Raw genomic sequence first — 18,789 nt, 5'->3', positions numbered from 1 at the left:
AAGCCAGGGACTGAACCCACATCTTCATGGGGTTCTGTTTCATAACTGGCTGAGCCACAATGGGAACTCCACCCATGAGTGCTTTTAATATTTCCTTCCTCAAGTCTTTACTGGAAGATTGTTTTGGCCATACTCAGAGGAAAAATGAGGGTTTTGCTTCCTAGACAGTAAGCATTGCTGCTAAGTGCGAAATATGCTAGACCACCCTCTTTCTCAGTCATTACAAAAAAGCCAGTGCAAATAAAATAATATTTCCTTCTGCTGTGGCATAAATGATCACCTCTGAATCATTCCGCAGACTACAGGAAAATGTGACAGAGAGTAAATGAGTTATTTGAAATAGACATTCTAGGGTTCCATGTTACTATTTAGAGTAGGATAGGTGATTGCTATGGCAGTAAAAAAAGACTCCAAATCTCGGTGGCTTAACACGTAACAGTTTATTTCTCACTCAAAACATTCACTACAAGTCCATCAGCTCTCCTGGGCAGGTCTCTTATAAACAGTAAGTTAAAGATCCAGGTTGCATTCATACTGTTAGTACAACATTTGTAGTACATTACTTTCAGGTCATCATGACAGATAAAGAGAGCTGGAGAGTCACACTGGACTTTTTACTGCTCCAGTATTGAAACGACACATCACTTCCACTTACAATTTCTCTGCAATTCCTCTGCTAGAAGTAGTCAAATGGCATTGCCTAACTACAAGGGGCTGGGAAGTGAATGGGAGCACATAGATATCTGATAAGCTGTTAATGTCATTGCCACATTCAACAAATAATATAAGCTTTTTTCATATTTTAAGGAAAAACAATTTTTGAAAAACTCTATATGGATACAAAATATCCCTTAAATATAATAGTTTTAATCAGCATATATAGATATAGTTTAGGAAACAGCTAAAGTTATGAAGCTTCAATGTAACCTAATAAGGTATTACATCTATAATGTTCTAAGAATGTTACTGGAGATTCTGGTATACGCACTGCAAAAATTTGGGGAGCCAATATGTTATTTACCAGATGTTTTTTTCTTTACAATTTTACTTGTGGTTCAAGGCAGCTGACATGAAATCAGCTATTAAAAAAATAGCTATTGATTCTCTCCTCATGCCAAAATATTTTGTATGTATGACATTACAATTAGCACATCCTCTGTAACAGGTGTTTTTTAGACATCAATTTATAATTCATATTACTCTGATATAAAAAATGTAAAGTAAAAATATATTTCAACTTATTTTAACACAGTGGTGAGCATGAATCAGCAACAAACACGAGGCAACAAACACCAAATCTTAGAAAAGTATGAAACAGAAAAACTATAATCTCCTTAACTCCTATTTAATTCAATATTAATGCTTAAGACAACAAATTTTTAAACAGTGTACTTACTAAGATTTTGACAGTAGTTTTATGTAACAAGACATATAGCGTACTAGAGGTCTGGCACTCAACTTGCTTACAGTAAACTAGCTTCAATATGAAGGCATCAAATATTTTTTAAAAACCTTCTTTTTGCATGCTAAATATTTTACCAAGTGTGCAATTAAACAGAGTAATGAAATTAATATAGTAAGATTAAGAAATTACAAACTTGAAACTTGAATTTTAAGCATAAATCATATAAAAATGATTACTGGTTATATAGAATATCCCTGGATAATCATAACTTAATAGTATAAAACATGCAAAATATTTCAGAATCTTTATTAATCAAAAAATACCAGGGTCTATTGAAAACGATTCCCCTGCAAAGGGTATCAACGTTAATTCAAATCATGTAACACTGTAACACTAAATATTATTCAGTACTGTGGTAGTGGAGGTAAATTTCATAAAATTGGGGTCTTATATATACTGTAAATTGCTGTCTTTCTTGTTCATTAAAGTAGCATACAACATCACCAAATAAGAAAAGAATGGCTGCCGCACAGGCAAAAATAGGATGTGTAAGGACCAAAGGCACACTATTCAGCTAGCCAAAGTGATAGCAAACTCTTTTTTCCCCCGCAAGCCCTTTCCCCATGAGAACAAAAGTTTATTAAGGAGAAAAGAAAAATAAACTAAATTTTTAATCTTCAAAAGTAAGTATTTGGAGACATCAAATAGTCATTTTTGAGCATCAATAGTTGCTTCAAAAATGTCAACTATTGTCATCTGGATAGTTCTGATTATATTTTTAAGATGTATCCAAATTAGATCTCTTGACTATTAGGGACATTTTTGGGTCAAAATTATTTATCACCTAAAACATTTTACTTTAATTCCAAACATTTTAACCACTAGTATGACAACAGGGTTTTAGTTCTCTGAGGAATTAGCCAGTGGAAGGAAAAACACACAAATGAAACAAAATCCTATATTTAAGCTGCAGGCAACAATTATGGCCCTTTCTGGCACAGTAGCATTTGACTGGCAACTCAAAAGTCCGGGAATAACTCTAACACAGGGAAATTCATGCATTTTGGTAAATATGCCCTAACATTCACAGTTGAAGTTTCCTTTAGACCTTGCTTTTTTCAATAGGGACATCTTGCTTTATTTTTTTTCTTGATATTATCCTGACTTGTGACTTGAACCTGACTTCTTTTTCTTCTTCTTACTATGTTTTTTGTGCTGTTTCTTCTTCTTCTTCTTTGCTTTTTCTGTTGCTTTTTCTCGATCGTCACGTTTCCTTTTCTTCTTTGCTTGCATCTCCTCTTCATAATCTGATTCTGATGAGAGCTCTGATGATAAAGGTTTATCTTCAGGATAAGTCTTCTTTCTTTTTTTGCTGAGACTTTTAATATACTTTTCTTTCTCTGTTTCATCCTTTGACTTCTTCTTTTTTACAGATTCCTTGCTCTCTGATTCAGATTCACATGTAGAGCTTTCTGATGATTTGTATGCACGGTTCTTTTTTTTCTTTCTCTTTTTTCCTTGTTTCTTCTCCTCATCCTCAGAATCTGAAGAACTGCTTGAAGAATCAGAGCTTGATGAAGAAGACGACGAAGACTGACAAGATTTCTTCTTTTTCTTTTTCTTTCTTTCCCTTTTCTTGGATGAGCTCTCGTTTCCACTTAATAACTTCTCTCTGCTTTTTTCTAGTTCTTTCTTCCAATTCTCATTCATTTTTTCTTCAAATTCAGCTAATGCCTTGGAGCCTTTCTTTTTATTTTCTAATTGTTTCTTCACTTCTTCCCAGGTCGGCCTCGGTCGATTCAGATAATCTTGTATTGTTGGGCCTGCAGATTGCGAGGGGCCCCGCCATCTGGCCATTGCTATAGGATTCATATAAGCTACACGATTATCCCGCTTCCCCATGGTGCCTGATGGTTCCCAGAGCAGACTCTCAGTTGTTAAAGAGAATAAAGATAGACACCCTCCTTAAATTCTTCATCTGCTGGTATAACAAGTAGGCTCCATTCTGTGAGAGAAGCAGATGGAATGATTAAAAAACATCTTTAATATAAGACAAAGTAAGCACATAAGTTTAATTGTTCACTGTCTATCACACAGTATAGTAGAAAGATTTCCAAAATCTTAGAGAAAAGATAATACACAATTTTTGCCTATTTTAGACATTGTGGTATGAATATAATATAAAGTGTTTTTTATACCTCATGTGAGGTTCTATTATCTAAATATTTAAATAACTACTTCCTTTTGCATTGTATGATATTTACCTTTTTTTTCTTTCTTTCATTCTGCCTAATATGGTATAAAGAGAGAAAAATTTCTATAGCTAAATTCTGTAGCAAGCAGACCTTTTCCATCTTAAGAAAGTACATCATAAAGCATTCCACTCTTTGATAGTAACCTAGGAGTCATACCTGAACAATCCTTCACCCTCAACTCTCACATCCAATTCATTACTAAATCCTGCTGTTTAAACTCACCACAATAATAGATCTCATGTCTGTTCACTTCTATCCATATATGTTGTCATCAACATAGTCCAGGTACTGTCATCTCTCATTTGGCCTATTAATCTCTAGTATCTATTAAGGGTTTATTATATGCCAGGGAGTCCTTAGTGTTGTGCAGTAGATTATGTGATTCAGTCTCAAGACTTATTCTTTGAGGTTGGTCCTATTATTACCCCTATTACACAGATGAAGAAACAGAGGCTTAGAGGTTTTGAATAACTTGTGTAACATAATAAATGGCATATGGCAAAACCAGGCTTCAAATCAAGGCAGCCTAATGTCAAAACCTACACACCTAACACAACGCTCTATTGCCTCCTTACATCAACTTCTTAATTGATAGCCCTATTTTACCCATTCTGTCTTCCATTCCAGTCCCACATTGAAATCAGAAGGATCTTAAAATGTTCCAGTAGCTTTACATTTTAATGAGAATCAAATACAAACTCCTATAAAGGTCCTTTTTGGTGGATCCTCTTACTTTCATCTAGAGTTATTTACCCCTTTTCTCAACTCTATCTTTTCTGATCTTCTCTTTGATTCGGGAACGTGTAAGCTCCAGGCCAGTTTCACCTCATTTTCAGGTCTCATTTTAAATGCCAGTTTTTCTGAAAGGTAACTATTAGGTCAAACTATATAAAATCACCAATTATATAGGACAAAAAGAGTCAAATACCAACAATTTCATATGGTTCAACCTTATATCAAAGTATGTTACCTCTGTAGCTCTCTCTCATACTCATTATTTTGTACCACAGTTCCTTGTTTCTTTTATTCACAGCACTTAGAAAATCAATAATTATTTTATACATCTATGTGGATATGTGTGTATTTGTGTGTGTACATGTCTGTGTGTATGTATCCATCACTAAATATAAGGCCAAGAGGGTAAAGGTCATATTTGATTTGTCTTACAACACCATGGTTTTCTCAGGGCCTAACATGGCATATGTCCCACACTAAGTACTCAATAAATATGTGCAAAATAATAAACAAATAAATGACTGTATTGATAACTCTGTGAGAGAGGGACATCCAGAGAAACCTCTTGGAGTTTGTGACGTCAGTATAGGGTTTTGAAGGATAAATAGGAGTTCACTCAGGAAATGGGGAAATGAAGGACATTCTAGGCAGAGGAAACAGTATGTAAAAAACCTGAGAGATCTGAAGGAGCACTATGTATTTAGTGTTGACGGAGCCTAAAGTGTTAAGAGGGAACTGGTAGGAGGTGAGGCTGCATATGAAGTAAGTAGCTTGACCATCAGGCCTTCTTAGGTTATTTTAACATTTTGGATTTTGTCTTAGAGTTGTTAGGAAGCTATCAAAGTTTGAAGAGAAAGATGATAGGACATATCACAGATTTTTCTGTCAGTCTCCGTCTTGACTCTGACCCTTTAAGTCAACCTAACATACTTACTCATCATAAGCTCAATGCCACAGATTTTACACTGATTCTTGGTAATAGTTTTCTGTGTTTGATTTGTTGTATTATCTTATTTTCCTTCCTCTTCAATTCTGCCCAGCTCCTCTTGGGTCTTTTTGTCATTTTCATTTTTAATGCTACTCTACAGATCTGTCAAATATCATTGTTTCCAAGACTTGAACATCAAAAGCCCTTAAGGACATAGTTCACATTAAACTTGCTGGTAGTTTCTGCAACTGTACATTTAGAATAGCATAATCCGGAGTTCCCGTCGTGGCGCAGTGGTTAACGAATCCGACTAGGAACCATGAGGTTGCGGGTTCGGTCCCTGCCCTTGCTCAGTGGGTTAACGATCCGGCGTTGCCGTGAGCTGTGGTGTAGGTTGCAGACGTGGCTCGGATCCTGCGTTGCTGTGGCTCTGGCATAGGCCGGTGGCTACAGCTCCGATTGGACCCCTAGCCTGGGAACCTCCATATGCCGCGGGAGTGGCCCAAAGAAAAAGCAAAAAGACAAAAAAAAAAAAAAAAAAAAAAAAAAAAGAATAGCATAATCCATTCTAATTTCAGCTCCTTGAGACCTAGTCCTGACATCATCTAGAAAGACAAGCAAAGACCAGTTCACAAAGGATTTGGATGTGCTATTGAGGTTGGAATTTATTCTAAGGGACTTAGAGTGAAGCTAATGGGGAAATATTGACTATTTTAAGCAGGAGAGTGATATGGTCACATCTGAAAATTTAAGAGAATTTCTTACAGCATGAAAGATGAAATGGAGGTAGGTAAGAATGAAGACAATGAGATTCATTCAAGTATTCATACAGATAAGAAATGAAAGAGTGTGAACTAAAATAGTGGTATTGTAAATGAAAAGAGGGGGAAATATATGAGACGAGGAGACTCTACTGAAATTAATGATCAATTAGATAAAAAGGGTGAGGAAGACAAAGGAATCTCACAATTCTGGCTTGTGAGATCAGATAAAAGGCAAGGCCAATGACTGGGTAATAAAGGACATGGCATAGACTTTGAGAAAAGGTCTAGGTTCAATATTGGATTCATAAAGTTTGAGGTGTTTGTGAAATGTGTAAATAGATCTACATGTTGGAAATTGGATGTATGGGTGTTAGTACTCTGAAATGCGCCCTGAGTTAGAGATATAGGATTGGCAGTCACTGAGTGATGGCTAAAGTCATGACAGAAAATTAAATCACTTTGGGGAAGATTTCAAATGAAAAAAGGTTTAAGCACTGTATCCAATTAAAAAACAACACACAAGGGGTTGGGAGAGAAAGAAAAGCTTACAAAGAACACTTCAGAAAATGAACCAGAGTGGTAAGAGCTAGATGAGTATCAGTAAACAAAAAGTTGGGGAGTTCCCGTCTTGGCTCAGTGGTTAAGGAACCTGACTAGCAACCATGAGGACATGAGTTTGATCCCTGGCCTCGCTCAGTGGGTTAAGGATCTGGCGTTGCCGTGAGCTGTGGTGTAGGTCTCAGATGTGGCTCAGTTCCTGTGTTGCTGTGGCTGTGGTATAGGCTGGCAGCTACAGCTCCAATTTGACCCCTAGCCTGGGAATCTCCATAGGCCATGGGTGTGGCTCTAAAAAGACAAAAAGACCAAAAAAAAAAAGAAAACAAAAAGTTGGCGTCACAGAAACACAATGGGGTGAATAAAGTTGCAAGATGAGGGCAATATTCCTCAAAGGCCAATGTTCATGAATTTCATTTGAGCAATTTTTAAATATTAAATCTGGGGGAAAAAAACCTAAATGTCCATCAATAATGAACAGGTTATATGAATTATAGTATATGTATCCAATGGAATACTATATCTGCAACTTATTGTTCACTGAAAAATTCACCAAATGTAAACACTGGTTTTCTCTGTATATGAAGAGACATTATTTTCTTTTATAAGTTGTCATACAATGTTTATATTTTTTACAATGAGCAGGTATTATCTTAAAGACTAAAAAAATGGAGGAGAAAAAGATGTTATGGACAACAATATTAAATGCATCAGATTGGTCAAGTAAGATAAAATCTTAAAATGTTCATTATATTTGGCAATGAAGAAATCATTTAAGCACCTCTGCTAATGAAATTTCAATTAATTAGGGAAGAAGCCAGATGTCAGTGAGTTAAAAACTAAATGAGAGTTGAAAAATTAGAGACACAGAGTACACAGACTCATTTGAGAAGGAAAGTAAAGAGATAAGATGGTATCTATAATGAGGAATGAAGAATTAAAGAAAATGATTTTTTATTGTTTGTTTTTATTGTAGAAGAAACTTGAATATGTTCACAGGATGACAAGGTTTAAGTAGAAAGACTTTTAAGAAGATAGGAAACAGAAGGAATAATTCTTTGTAGCAAAACCAAAGAAGAAATAGAGAGAAATCAAAGTCACAGTTAGAAGATGTCTCTTCTTGAAAGAGCAGAGGCAAAGAATAAAGCTTTTGAGTGTGGGGGCGGGAGGGGCAGTTTCTCGGGAGTAAATCAAAGGGAGAAAGTTGAAGTATTTCTCACATAACAGCCTTGATTTTCACTCAGCGGATAGATGCCAAGGTGATCTGCTAAGATTAAAACACTTTGAGGTAGCATAAGAGTTTTGAGAACAATAATTAGAATTTGGAATAACTGGGAGTTCCCGTCGTGGCGCAGTGGTTAACGAATCCGACTAGGAACCATGAGGTTGCGGGTTCGGTCCCTGCCCTTGCTCAGTGGGTTAACGATCCGGCGTTGCCGTGAGCTGTGGTGTAGGTCGCAGACGCGGCTCGGATCCCGAGTTGCTGTGGCTCTGGTGTAGGCTGGCGGCTACAGCTCTGATTCGACCCCTAGCCTGGGAACCTCCATATGCCGCAGGAGCGGCATAGACATATGCACTTCAGCTGGAAATCCTTTCCAAAATAGTTGGCAATTGCTCTGAGACTTAATTGAAACACCTAAGTCTTTTGTAAAGGTCTGGATTTGGATGAGGCTCTTATTAAAAAAAAAAACTTAATGTTCCTTAATGTTCTTTGTTCCTACTAGCTAATGTAAGTTTAAGTACCATTCTACTGAAATAAATGCCTCTTTTAAAGGTATTTTAAAGGCTTTAAGACAGAAATGAGTCTACTATATTATAAAATAATAATAATCTGCACATATATACTAACAATACCTTTAATTATCACGCTACATTCTGCAATTTCACATTGATTGATAATATAGAGAACGGTCGCAGCATCATCTAATTCTCAGGCCAAATAAGAGACAAAGAACGTTTATGGAGACATTTAATGATACTTGACAATTTCTTGAAAATATCTAGCTAGCTCTACCAAGTGTGTATGATATCATTTCTTCTAAATAAGACTCAAGCAACAAAACATTCTATTCTAGTTGTTAACGTGGCTGTTTTGAGGGAAAAATTATCCCTCTTACTTTGACTAGGATCAACATGATAGAAAGCTGTGCTTTGTTAAAAGCATTCATCTCAGGTGAATTCCCTCTAGCATAGCTGTGTCATGGAGCATTTGTCATTCTAAGGAAAAGGTGTAGAGTTTGAAATACAGCCTCCTCTTTTTCTGTCTACAGAACTGTCAAATGACAAGGGATCAGTCTCTAATATCTTAAGAATGATGCCAGAAAGCTTATAGCAGCAACAACACATTGCAGGTGCAAGAGATAAAATAGAAAATAATGGTCATAAGAGGGTAGAAGTTCTAAATAGCTGTAGAATCCTGTTTGAGTATTGTTGCTTCTAGGCCCTCTCAGCAGACAGAGCTAGGAAATACATGAAATGATTTTAATACAGTCAGTCACATATTAAGTTTGAACTAAGTACCTGGCACTTGGATGACAAACATGAAATATTTAGAAGTAGAATGCAGAACACTGTGTTGACTATAATGTGGCATCTAAGTGACATGACAGACTCATCATCAACAGAGTCCTTGTTATAGTTACTTCCCAATTAGTAGGAATGGATCTGTCTTGTATACATTTTAGAAATTGTTTGAAAAGTCTAAGACTATTAAGAAGAACAAGGCCCTCAGAAGAACTAGCTTTGCTCCTTTAGCACTTTGCCCTACTCAAGAAACCATGAAAAAAATAATGGTACGGTTTGTAGTGCCAGTGTCAATGTTTTAAGAAACCCTCTGTAGAAAATCATTACATACATATTGAACTCAACTATTTGCCAAGAAGGTATTTATTTTGTCAGTGCATTTGATAAGTTTTGGATACTCATTAGCGAGTTTCTTGAGTCTTCCTTGACAACAGATTTTGCCCTACAATGTGTATTTATATGTGGTAAGTCATGGAAATACATGATGTAACCAAAATGTCTTAGGAGTTCTGAAAATTACAGTTTCTTTATTCAAGGGTTCACCTTACAGAACTGATGCTAACTGAATACTAGTTTCTTTACATCTGCGTAACATGACTCCCATGAAAATACACCCCCCAAGTAAGGTTTGCCACATCTCTTTCCCCATTTCCCAATTTCTATTTAACAAATGTCTTGTAACATGAATTTTGCTCTCTACCCTTTGCTTTGGCAGATATCCTGAGTCACAGAATTTGCTAACCTGAAACTTAACATGTCACATCAGTTATTTTTATCTATTTATTATTTCATTGCCAGCAGCAGTTATGCAGTACTTGGGAATACAGAAAAGTTCCATGCTAGGAAGTCAACTGTTTTTACTCAGACTCCCCTGAATCTTTTTCACTTTTTGACTGATACTGAAATAATATGCCTATATAATTGCCTGAATAAGGAACCTGAAGATCCCAGTACATTTTCTTTTTTTTAAGATTTTAATGTTTTCCATTATAGTGGATTTATGGTGTTCTGTCAATTTCTACTGTACAGCAGTGACCCCGTCAAACACACATAAACACACATATTCTTTTTCTCACATTATCCTCCATCATGTTCAGTCACAAGTGACTAGATATAGTTCCCTGTGCCACACAACAGGATCTCATTGCTTATCCACTTCAAATGCAATAGTTTCAATCTATTAACTCCAAACTCCCAGTCCGTCCAACTCCCTCCCCCTCCCACTTGGCAGCCTTTCTTGATTTACTCCAAACCCAGTAACTCTAGATAACTGTTTTTCTCTATGGAAGAAGTTAAATCTAAACTCATATCCCTCAATAGCCTGGAATGAGAGCATACAGAGTACTTATGCAATTCCTTAAATCTTTTGATAAGCAGCTCTATCAAAACTATGCAATCTATTTGGCTTATCTGTTCCAAAATGTTTGAGCATTAAATTCCTCATCTTGAAATAAATTTGATGTCCTAGAAATTAGAGGAACACCTAAAATGTTTATGGCATGCTGAAATGGAAGGAATCCTACTTTTCATCAGCCTGAACTACCAGCTTAGAAAATAAATCATGGTTCCATAAATTTATTTTGACCATAATACAATTTTAAAATGTATTTTTAATACATTTAATACATTTTCCAAAAAATGAACAGAAAGAAAAATACCTTAAAATAATGTTGACTCTACATAGCAAAAATACATAATCTGAATGTAGGTGTTTCAGTTATTCACTCAACAAATGTTTACTGTGATCCTACTATGAACCAGGTACTAGTGTTAAACAAGACAGATAAAGCCTATAACTTCATGGGATTAACATGTTGACATGTTAGAGGAAGGAGAAAACAAAAAAATTTGGGCTTTATTCCAAATATGTCAGAATGAATCTAATTAAGAATTTAACAGAAAATATTGGGTGGTGGTTGAGGGTGGGAGAAATAGAGGAATAAGTTAAATGACAGAAGGAAACAGATAAATCCAGAATGTGGGACCTTCTATAAAACAAACATCTGGTCTTTTCTAAAAATCATGAGGAAAAAGATAAAGATTGCTCTAGAACAAAATATTTAAAGAAACATAATTAAATGCCATGCATGAACTTGATTTTATTATAGTTCAATAAAATACAGTTGTATGAGGGTTTTTTCTGGAGTGATGGAAATGTACCAAAATTACATTGTGGTTATGGCTGCACAACTTTTATAAATTTGTAGTAAACCTTTGAATCTTAAAATGAATACTTTCCATAGTGTTAAAACTACAACACAATAAAGCTGTTAAAAATGATTTTGAGGAGACATTTATGGATATCTAACATCGATAGGTGTTAGATGATACCAGGGAATTATTTTTAATTACCTTAAATGTTATAATATTGAGAGTATGAAAGAGAATGTATTTTTTTTTTTTTTGTCTTTTTGACTCTTCTAGGGCCGCTCTAATCGGAGCTGTAGCCGCTGGCCTATGCCACAGCCACAATAATGCAGGACCTGAGCCACGTCTGCAACTTACACCACAGCTCACAGCAATGCCGGATCCTTAACCCACTAAGTGAGGCCAGGAATCGAACCCGCAACCTCATGGTTCCTAGTTGGATTCATTAACCACTGCGCCACAACGGGAACTCCCCATTTGTCTTGTTTTCTGCTGTTCCACTTCTCTGTTTTTCTTTTTTACGAAAACATCTGGAAAAAGCTCTTTGTGTAGTTCTCAACTCTTCCCATTCTGTTTTGAACGCACACCCATGGAGCTTTTACCTCAACCACTCCATGGGAACATTTGTTGTCCAGGTAACTAATGACCTCCACGTCACTAAATTTAATGATCAATTCTCATTTTACTCTGCATCAATGAGCATCAGTTGACAGAATGGTCACTCCTTCCTCCTTGAAACACTTACCTCAAATAGCTTCCAAGGATATAAACATTCCGTTTTCCTCTCACTTTCCCAGCTGCTTCTTTTCTTGGACTTTTCCAGGTTCTTCCACTTTGACCAAAGTTGAGAAATGAGATAATACTTGTTAAAATCCTTGTATAAGCTGGCAGTAAATTTTAGGTTATAGAATTAAAAGTAACAACAACAACAACAACAAATTTAACCAAATTTGAAAAGGTATGATGACAAGAAGGTTCTTTTATTCAGGCAAAATAATAACCCTCCTTAAAAGGCTACAATTGGCATTATCTCACCATTATAGCTATTTATTCAACTGTAAATATCTACTGTAAGTAACAACAGATTATTCTCTGCTTTCACACTTTTCCTACCAAATATTGGTCACCTAATGTATTCCTTTCTCCTTGCCTACTGAAACTCCACTACTCTCAAAGGAATCTGTGTTCTGAAACCCACCTTCTTTAAAGAAGATTCTGCCTCACACCTGGTCTCCTATTTTATGTTTCTATAGTACTTTCAAATTTACAAAGGAAATTAATAAAAGAGCAATATTGGGATAAATTTTATAAAACAATTTAACCCAAAACAATCTAAGGAATAAATTAATTTTCTACCTTCCTTGATGTCCCTAAACTCTGATGACCAAACACAAACTGAACAACATAACCATTTCTGAGAACAGTAACAGATATTACTCTAAGACACTAACTAAAAGTGTGGTCCCACGACCCATGGGAGTCTCCTAGATCCTTTCAGGGGGTCTGCAAGGTTCTCTTTTCTCTATGTCATTTGTGTGAGTCCTGATTTTTTTTCATATACCTCAACCAAAACATCATATCACTACAAACTGAATGTACAGTTTTAAGAATTACTAAGTCAGAATTAAAGAGATTTAAAATGTAAAATAATACAGCTCTGTTATTATTTTAATTTTGAAAATATAATTTTCATAAAATATTTGGTTAAAATTTAATGGTCTTATTTGTATTTTCAAATGGATTAATAAGTACTTTAACAATTTCTCAGTTTTTAGTTTTTAATACCATAAATATCAATAGTTATTATTTGTTAGATATTATTTACCACATTCTTTGGGATCCTCAGTGATTTATAATAGTGTAAAGGAATCCAAACGGTTTGAGAACTATTCCTCTGGGATAATGTTTCTCCAAGTATATGCGCTGACCATATGCACCAGAGCTATCTGGGATGTTTGTTAAAAGTATAGATTTCTAGACTCTATATGATACCTACTAAATCATAACTTCTAGGGTCATGAACTTACATTTTTTTTTTTGTCTAGATACTCATGTTGCAACAGAACAAAGGGTGGGGGAAAAATGTAATTGTAATGTATACATGTAAGGATAACCTGACCCCCTTGCTGTACAGTGGGAAAATAAAAAAAATTATATATAAAAATAAATAAATAAATAAAAATGAACTTATATTTTTAACATGGCCCTCGGGTGACTCTTTTGCACACTAACGTTAGAAAAAATTTAACAGGTATATAGACTTTGGGGTCTGATAGATTCAAATTCTAGTTCAGCCATTTCCTATTTATAACCCTAGCCTATACCACCCTTGACCAACCAATTTTCTGCTCTCGCTTTCCTCTGAATCCTCTTCCAAGTGCACATCCTCAATTAAATAGGTCCTAATTTCCAGAGGAAGCTCAAAATTTTCTATGTTAAGAGGCGCTTAGGCGAAGTAATTCTTAGAGAAAGTTAGGGACTTAAAGTTGAACTTTCGTAGCATTCTGCTTTGACATAGATTGTTTCATTTGGGGCAGCTACACCTTGGCATCACCACTTACCTATTTGCTTCTACTCCTAAACAGAGAAAACCTCAGAGGATTTTATTCTCTCTTCACCTTGAAGCGGGCAGTCATTTTGTCGTCCCTTAGCCCCACCCCCAAATCGGTTATCTTTACAAAGCTGTAGTTCACTTCCTCAAGGCTTGCTGTGATTTGCATACATAATTCTGACCAATCAGGGATCTGAGGCTGGTTATGATGTCATTGATTTATCCAGTTAACAGAAAGCTAATAGAAATTCATGAAACTGCCCAACGGTGAATGATCACTTTAAGAACTCCAGGCTTATTTAAATACAGCAACGTTTTCTGTAGAACAGTGTTTTTCAAGGTATTGACCACTAATGCTCAAGATCAGAATCATGTAGGTTGTTGATTTTAAAAATGCAGATTCCTATGTTTTATCCTAGACCAAACGTCAGAATTTTTGGGAGTAAGACCTATGAATTTGTAATTTTATAAATTTTCTCAGGTTATTACAGTAAAAAGTTTGAAAATCATTGTCATTAAGAAATTTCAATAAGAAACTATTAAAAATCAAAGGAAAAATAAACATATTCTATATCACCACTTGGTTCTTTTATTGATTGTGAATGTAAAATTATATACTATTCTGACAGTGCCAATAGTACCAGGATGAGGTATGCTAATTCAGGCTAAATAAAGTCACATGATATCAATGTATAAATCAGATTCCCATCCATTAGTTTATAATAGGAAATATTAAAAACAAAGGGTGTTCAGTTTGATAACAGCATATTCTGAATCTATTAGAAAATACACTTACAAAACCAAATTATAATCATAAATATCTATGGTAAGCCTGGAATCATTAAAAAAAAGCAGTCAGTATATATTCTTAATGATTACTGCCTCCAGATTTAATTTGATCTACCTATTGATCTCCACCATTGGGTTGGGGACTAGAGTATTCCAATCTGATAACCAGGGCATTATCTTTCCTAGACTCTGCTGGAAACTCACAGCTAGTTCTCTGATAAGTTTTACATTATCAGCCTTATATTATGGTAATTTGAGAATAGTTTCCTGTGGTAAAGACTTTACATAGAATGGCAAGTAATCATATGAAAGATGCTCAGTATCTTATGTCACCAGGGAAATGCAAATCCATACAGCAACAAATACCACTATATACCTCATAGAATGGCCAAAATCCAGAACAATGACAATACCAAATGTTGGCAAGGATATGGATCAACAGGAACACTCATACATTGTTGGTGTAAATTCAAAATGGTATAGCCACTTTGGAAGATATTTTGACAGTTTCTTATAAAACTAAACATAATCTTACTATGCTCTCCAGCAACTGCACTCCTTAGTATATATCAAAAGGAGCTGAAAACTTACATCCACACAAAAAACCCTCATGTGGATGTTAATAGCAACTTTATTCATAGTTGCCAAATCTTAGAAGTAACCAAGATATCCTTCAGTATGTGAATAGATAAATAACTGTTGCATATCCAGACATTGGAATACTATTTATAACAAAAAAGAAATAAGCTGTCAAGCTATGAAAAGACATGAAGGAAACTTAGATGAATATTACTAAGGAAAAGAAACCAATCTGACAAGTCTGACATTCTTCAAAAGGCAAACAATGGAGACAATAAAAAACAAATAGTGGTTGTCTGAAGTGGGGCTGTAGTAGAGGAAGATGAAGAGGCAGAGCACAGAGGATTTTTAGGGCAGTGAAATATGCTGTATGATATAACAATGGTGATTATATATTATCATACATTTGTCTAAACCCATAGAATGTGTACCAGCAACAGTGAACCTTAAGGTAGAATTTGGGTGATTATGATACATAGGTTCATCTTTGGTAAAAACAAAAAATTACACCATTCTAGTGAGTGATGTTGATAATGGGGGGACACTATGCATGTGTGGAGGACAGAGAGTATATGGAAAATATCTGTGCTTTTCTCTCAGTTTTGCTGTAAATGTAAACATGCTCTAAAAAATAAAGTCTTAAAAAAGACATTTCAAATGAAATTACTATAAATCACAAGCAGGATAATCTTTTCCAAATGATGTTCAGCCATATTGGCATTTCCATCTTTTTACATTTCTACTGCAGTTTCTTTTAATCTTTTCCTCACCTTCTAAAGAAATGAGATGACTTTGTTCAGGACTTAGGGTTTGTGGAAATATTTCAAAAGAGAAACTTGAGGGAAGCTAACCATATTACTTAAAAGTTATAAAAAATCATTATGAAATTTTATCTTAAAAGCATGAGTTATAAAAAGCAAAAACAGTAAAAATTAGTACTAAAATGCATATGTGCCAAATTGAGAAGGGCCTTGGACTTAGAAAAGGGTTCTTATGATGCATCTTTAATAATAGTTACATAACCTTAGGCTGGTCTTTTAGCCTCTGTGAATCCAGTTTTCACATTGATAAAATAAGCAAAGTTGTCTCTAAAAATAAAAATGGGTTTGGGTGAATATGAAATGAGGTAATATATGTGGAAATACTTCAAAAGGTAAATGCTACAGGCTGATGTAATTTCATATTTTTAGAATTGTTAGTGTAAAGAATTACAACAAAATCATGAAGGCAAAAACTGGCAAATTTTGAAATTAAAGTAAACCTGAGTCACACACATACATAAAAAATGATAAGAAGAAACAGACCAACTGAACAGAACAATCAACAGAAATGAAACTCACTATGTCATAAAAACACTCCCTACAAATAAAAGTCCAGGACCAGATGGCTTCACATGCGAATTCTACCAAACATACAAAGAAGAATTTATACCCATCCTCCTTAAAATTTTTCAAAAGGTTAAAGAAGAAGGAACACTCCCAAAGACATGCTATGACGCTACCATCACCCTCATTCCAAAACCAGACAAAGATACCACCAAAAAAGAAAACTGTAGGCCAATATCTTTGATGAATATAGACACAAAAATTCTCAACAAAATTTTAGCCAAACGAATTGAACAACATATAAAAAAGATCATACACGACCAGGTGGGATTCATCCCAGGTTCACAAGGATGGTTCAACATATGCAAATCAATCAAAGTCATACACCACATTAATGAAAGAAAAGTCAAAAACCATATGATCATCTCAATAGATACAGAAAAAGCATTTGACAAAGTCCAACATCCATTCATGATAAAAACTCTCACCAAAGTGTATATGGAGGGAACATTCCTTAACATAATCAAAGCCACTTATGACAAACCCACAGCAAATATAATACTCAATGCAGAAAAACTGAAAGACTTCCCACTAAAATCTGGAAAAAGACAAGGATGCCCACTCTCACCACTGCTATTCAACATAGTTTTGGAAGTCCTAGCCACAGCAATTAGACAAACAAAAGAAATAAAAGGCATCCAAATAGGAAGAGAAGAGAAAAAACCTTCACTATATGCAGACGACATGATACTATACATAGAAAACCCTAAGGACTCAACCCAAGAATTACTTGAACTGATCAACAAATTCAGCAAACTAGCAGGATATAAAATTAATATTCAGAAATCAGTAGCAACAGTGAACCTTAAGGTAGAATTTGGGTGTATACTAAAAGCGAAGTATTAGAAAAGAAATAGGAAAATGCAATACCTTTTAAAATATCACCCCAAAAAATCAAATACCTGGGAATACACTTGACCAAGGAGGCAAAGGACCTATATGCCGAGCACTATAAAACATTATCTAGGAAATTAAAGAAGATGTAAAGAAATGGAAAGATATTCCATGCTCATGGGTTGGAAAAACTAATACTGTAAAAATGGCCATACTACCCAAAGCAATCTACATATTCAATGCAATCCCTATCAAATTATCCACGACATTTTTCACAGAACTAGAAAGAGCAATCCAAACATTTATATGGAACCACAAAACACCCAGAATTGCCAAAGCAATCCTGAGAAACAAAAACCAAGCAGGAAGCATAACTCTCCCAGACCTCAAGCAATATTACAAAATCACGGTCATCAAAACAGTGTGGTACTGGTATCAAAACAGACAGACAGACCAATGGAACAGAATAGAGAACCCAGAAATAAACCCAGACACCTAGGTCAATTAATCTTTGACAAGGGAGGCAAGAACATAAAATGGGAAAAAGAAAGTCTTTTCAGCAAGCATTGCTGGGAAACCTGGACAGCTGCATGCAAAGCAATGAAACTAGAACACACCCTCACACCATGCACAAAAATAAACTCCAAATGGCTGAAAGACTTAAATATACGACAGGACACCATCAAACTCCTGGAAGAGAACATAAGCAGAACATTCATTCTCTGACATCAACCTCATGAACATTTTCTCAGGTCAGTCTCCCAAAGCAACAGAAATAAAAGCAAAAATAAATCAATGGGACCTAATCAAACTGACAAGCTTTAGCACAGCAAAGGAAACCAAAAAGAGAACAAAACGACAACTTACAGAATAGGAGAAAATAGTTTCAAATGATGCAACTGACAAAGGCTTAATCTCTAGGATATACAAGCAACTTATTCAACTCAAGAGCAAAAAAGCCAACAACCCAATGGAAAAATGGGCAAAAGACCTGAAAAGACATTTCTCCAAGGAAGATGTACAGATGGCCAATAAATACATGAAAAAATGCTCAACATCCCTGATTATTAGAGAAATGAAAATAAAAATTACCATGAGATACCACCTCACACAAGTCAGAATGGCCATCATTAATAAGTCCACAAATAGCAAGTGCTGGAGGGGGTGTGAAGAAAAGGGAACCCTCCTGCACTGTTGGTGGGAATGTAAGCTGGTACAGCCACTATGGAGAACAGTAGGTAGGTACCTTAGAAAAGTACACATAGAACTACCATATGATCTAGCAATCCCACTCTTGGGCATATATCCGGACAAAAATTTCCTTAAAAAATACACATG

At 35.3% G+C, this 18,789-nt stretch overlaps 1 protein-coding gene across 5 annotated transcripts in view; it reads right to left on the bottom strand.

Annotated features, from left to right (window-relative positions):
- FAM133A (family with sequence similarity 133 member A) overlaps positions 418-18,789 on the bottom strand; it is a 32,820-nt gene continuing 14,448 nt past the window's right edge. For all 5 annotated transcript variants that reach the window (XM_013986303.2, XM_005673773.3, XM_005673772.3 and 2 more), the window contains exons 3-4: positions 12,059-12,145; positions 418-3,410 (exon numbers count right to left, since the gene is read on the bottom strand). In XM_013986303.2, coding sequence (XP_013841757.1) covers positions 2,561-3,307 — 747 coding nt within the window. In that variant the 5' untranslated portion in view covers positions 3,308-3,410; positions 12,059-12,145 and the 3' untranslated portion in view covers positions 418-2,560. The remainder of the gene's footprint in view (positions 3,411-12,058; positions 12,146-18,789) is intronic.

The sequence above is a fragment of the Sus scrofa genome, chromosome X (assembly GCF_000003025.6).
Source record: "Sus scrofa isolate TJ Tabasco breed Duroc chromosome X, Sscrofa11.1, whole genome shotgun sequence".
Lineage (NCBI taxonomy): Eukaryota > Metazoa > Chordata > Mammalia > Artiodactyla > Suidae > Sus > Sus scrofa.
This window is presented reverse-complemented; position numbering and strand designations above follow the sequence as displayed.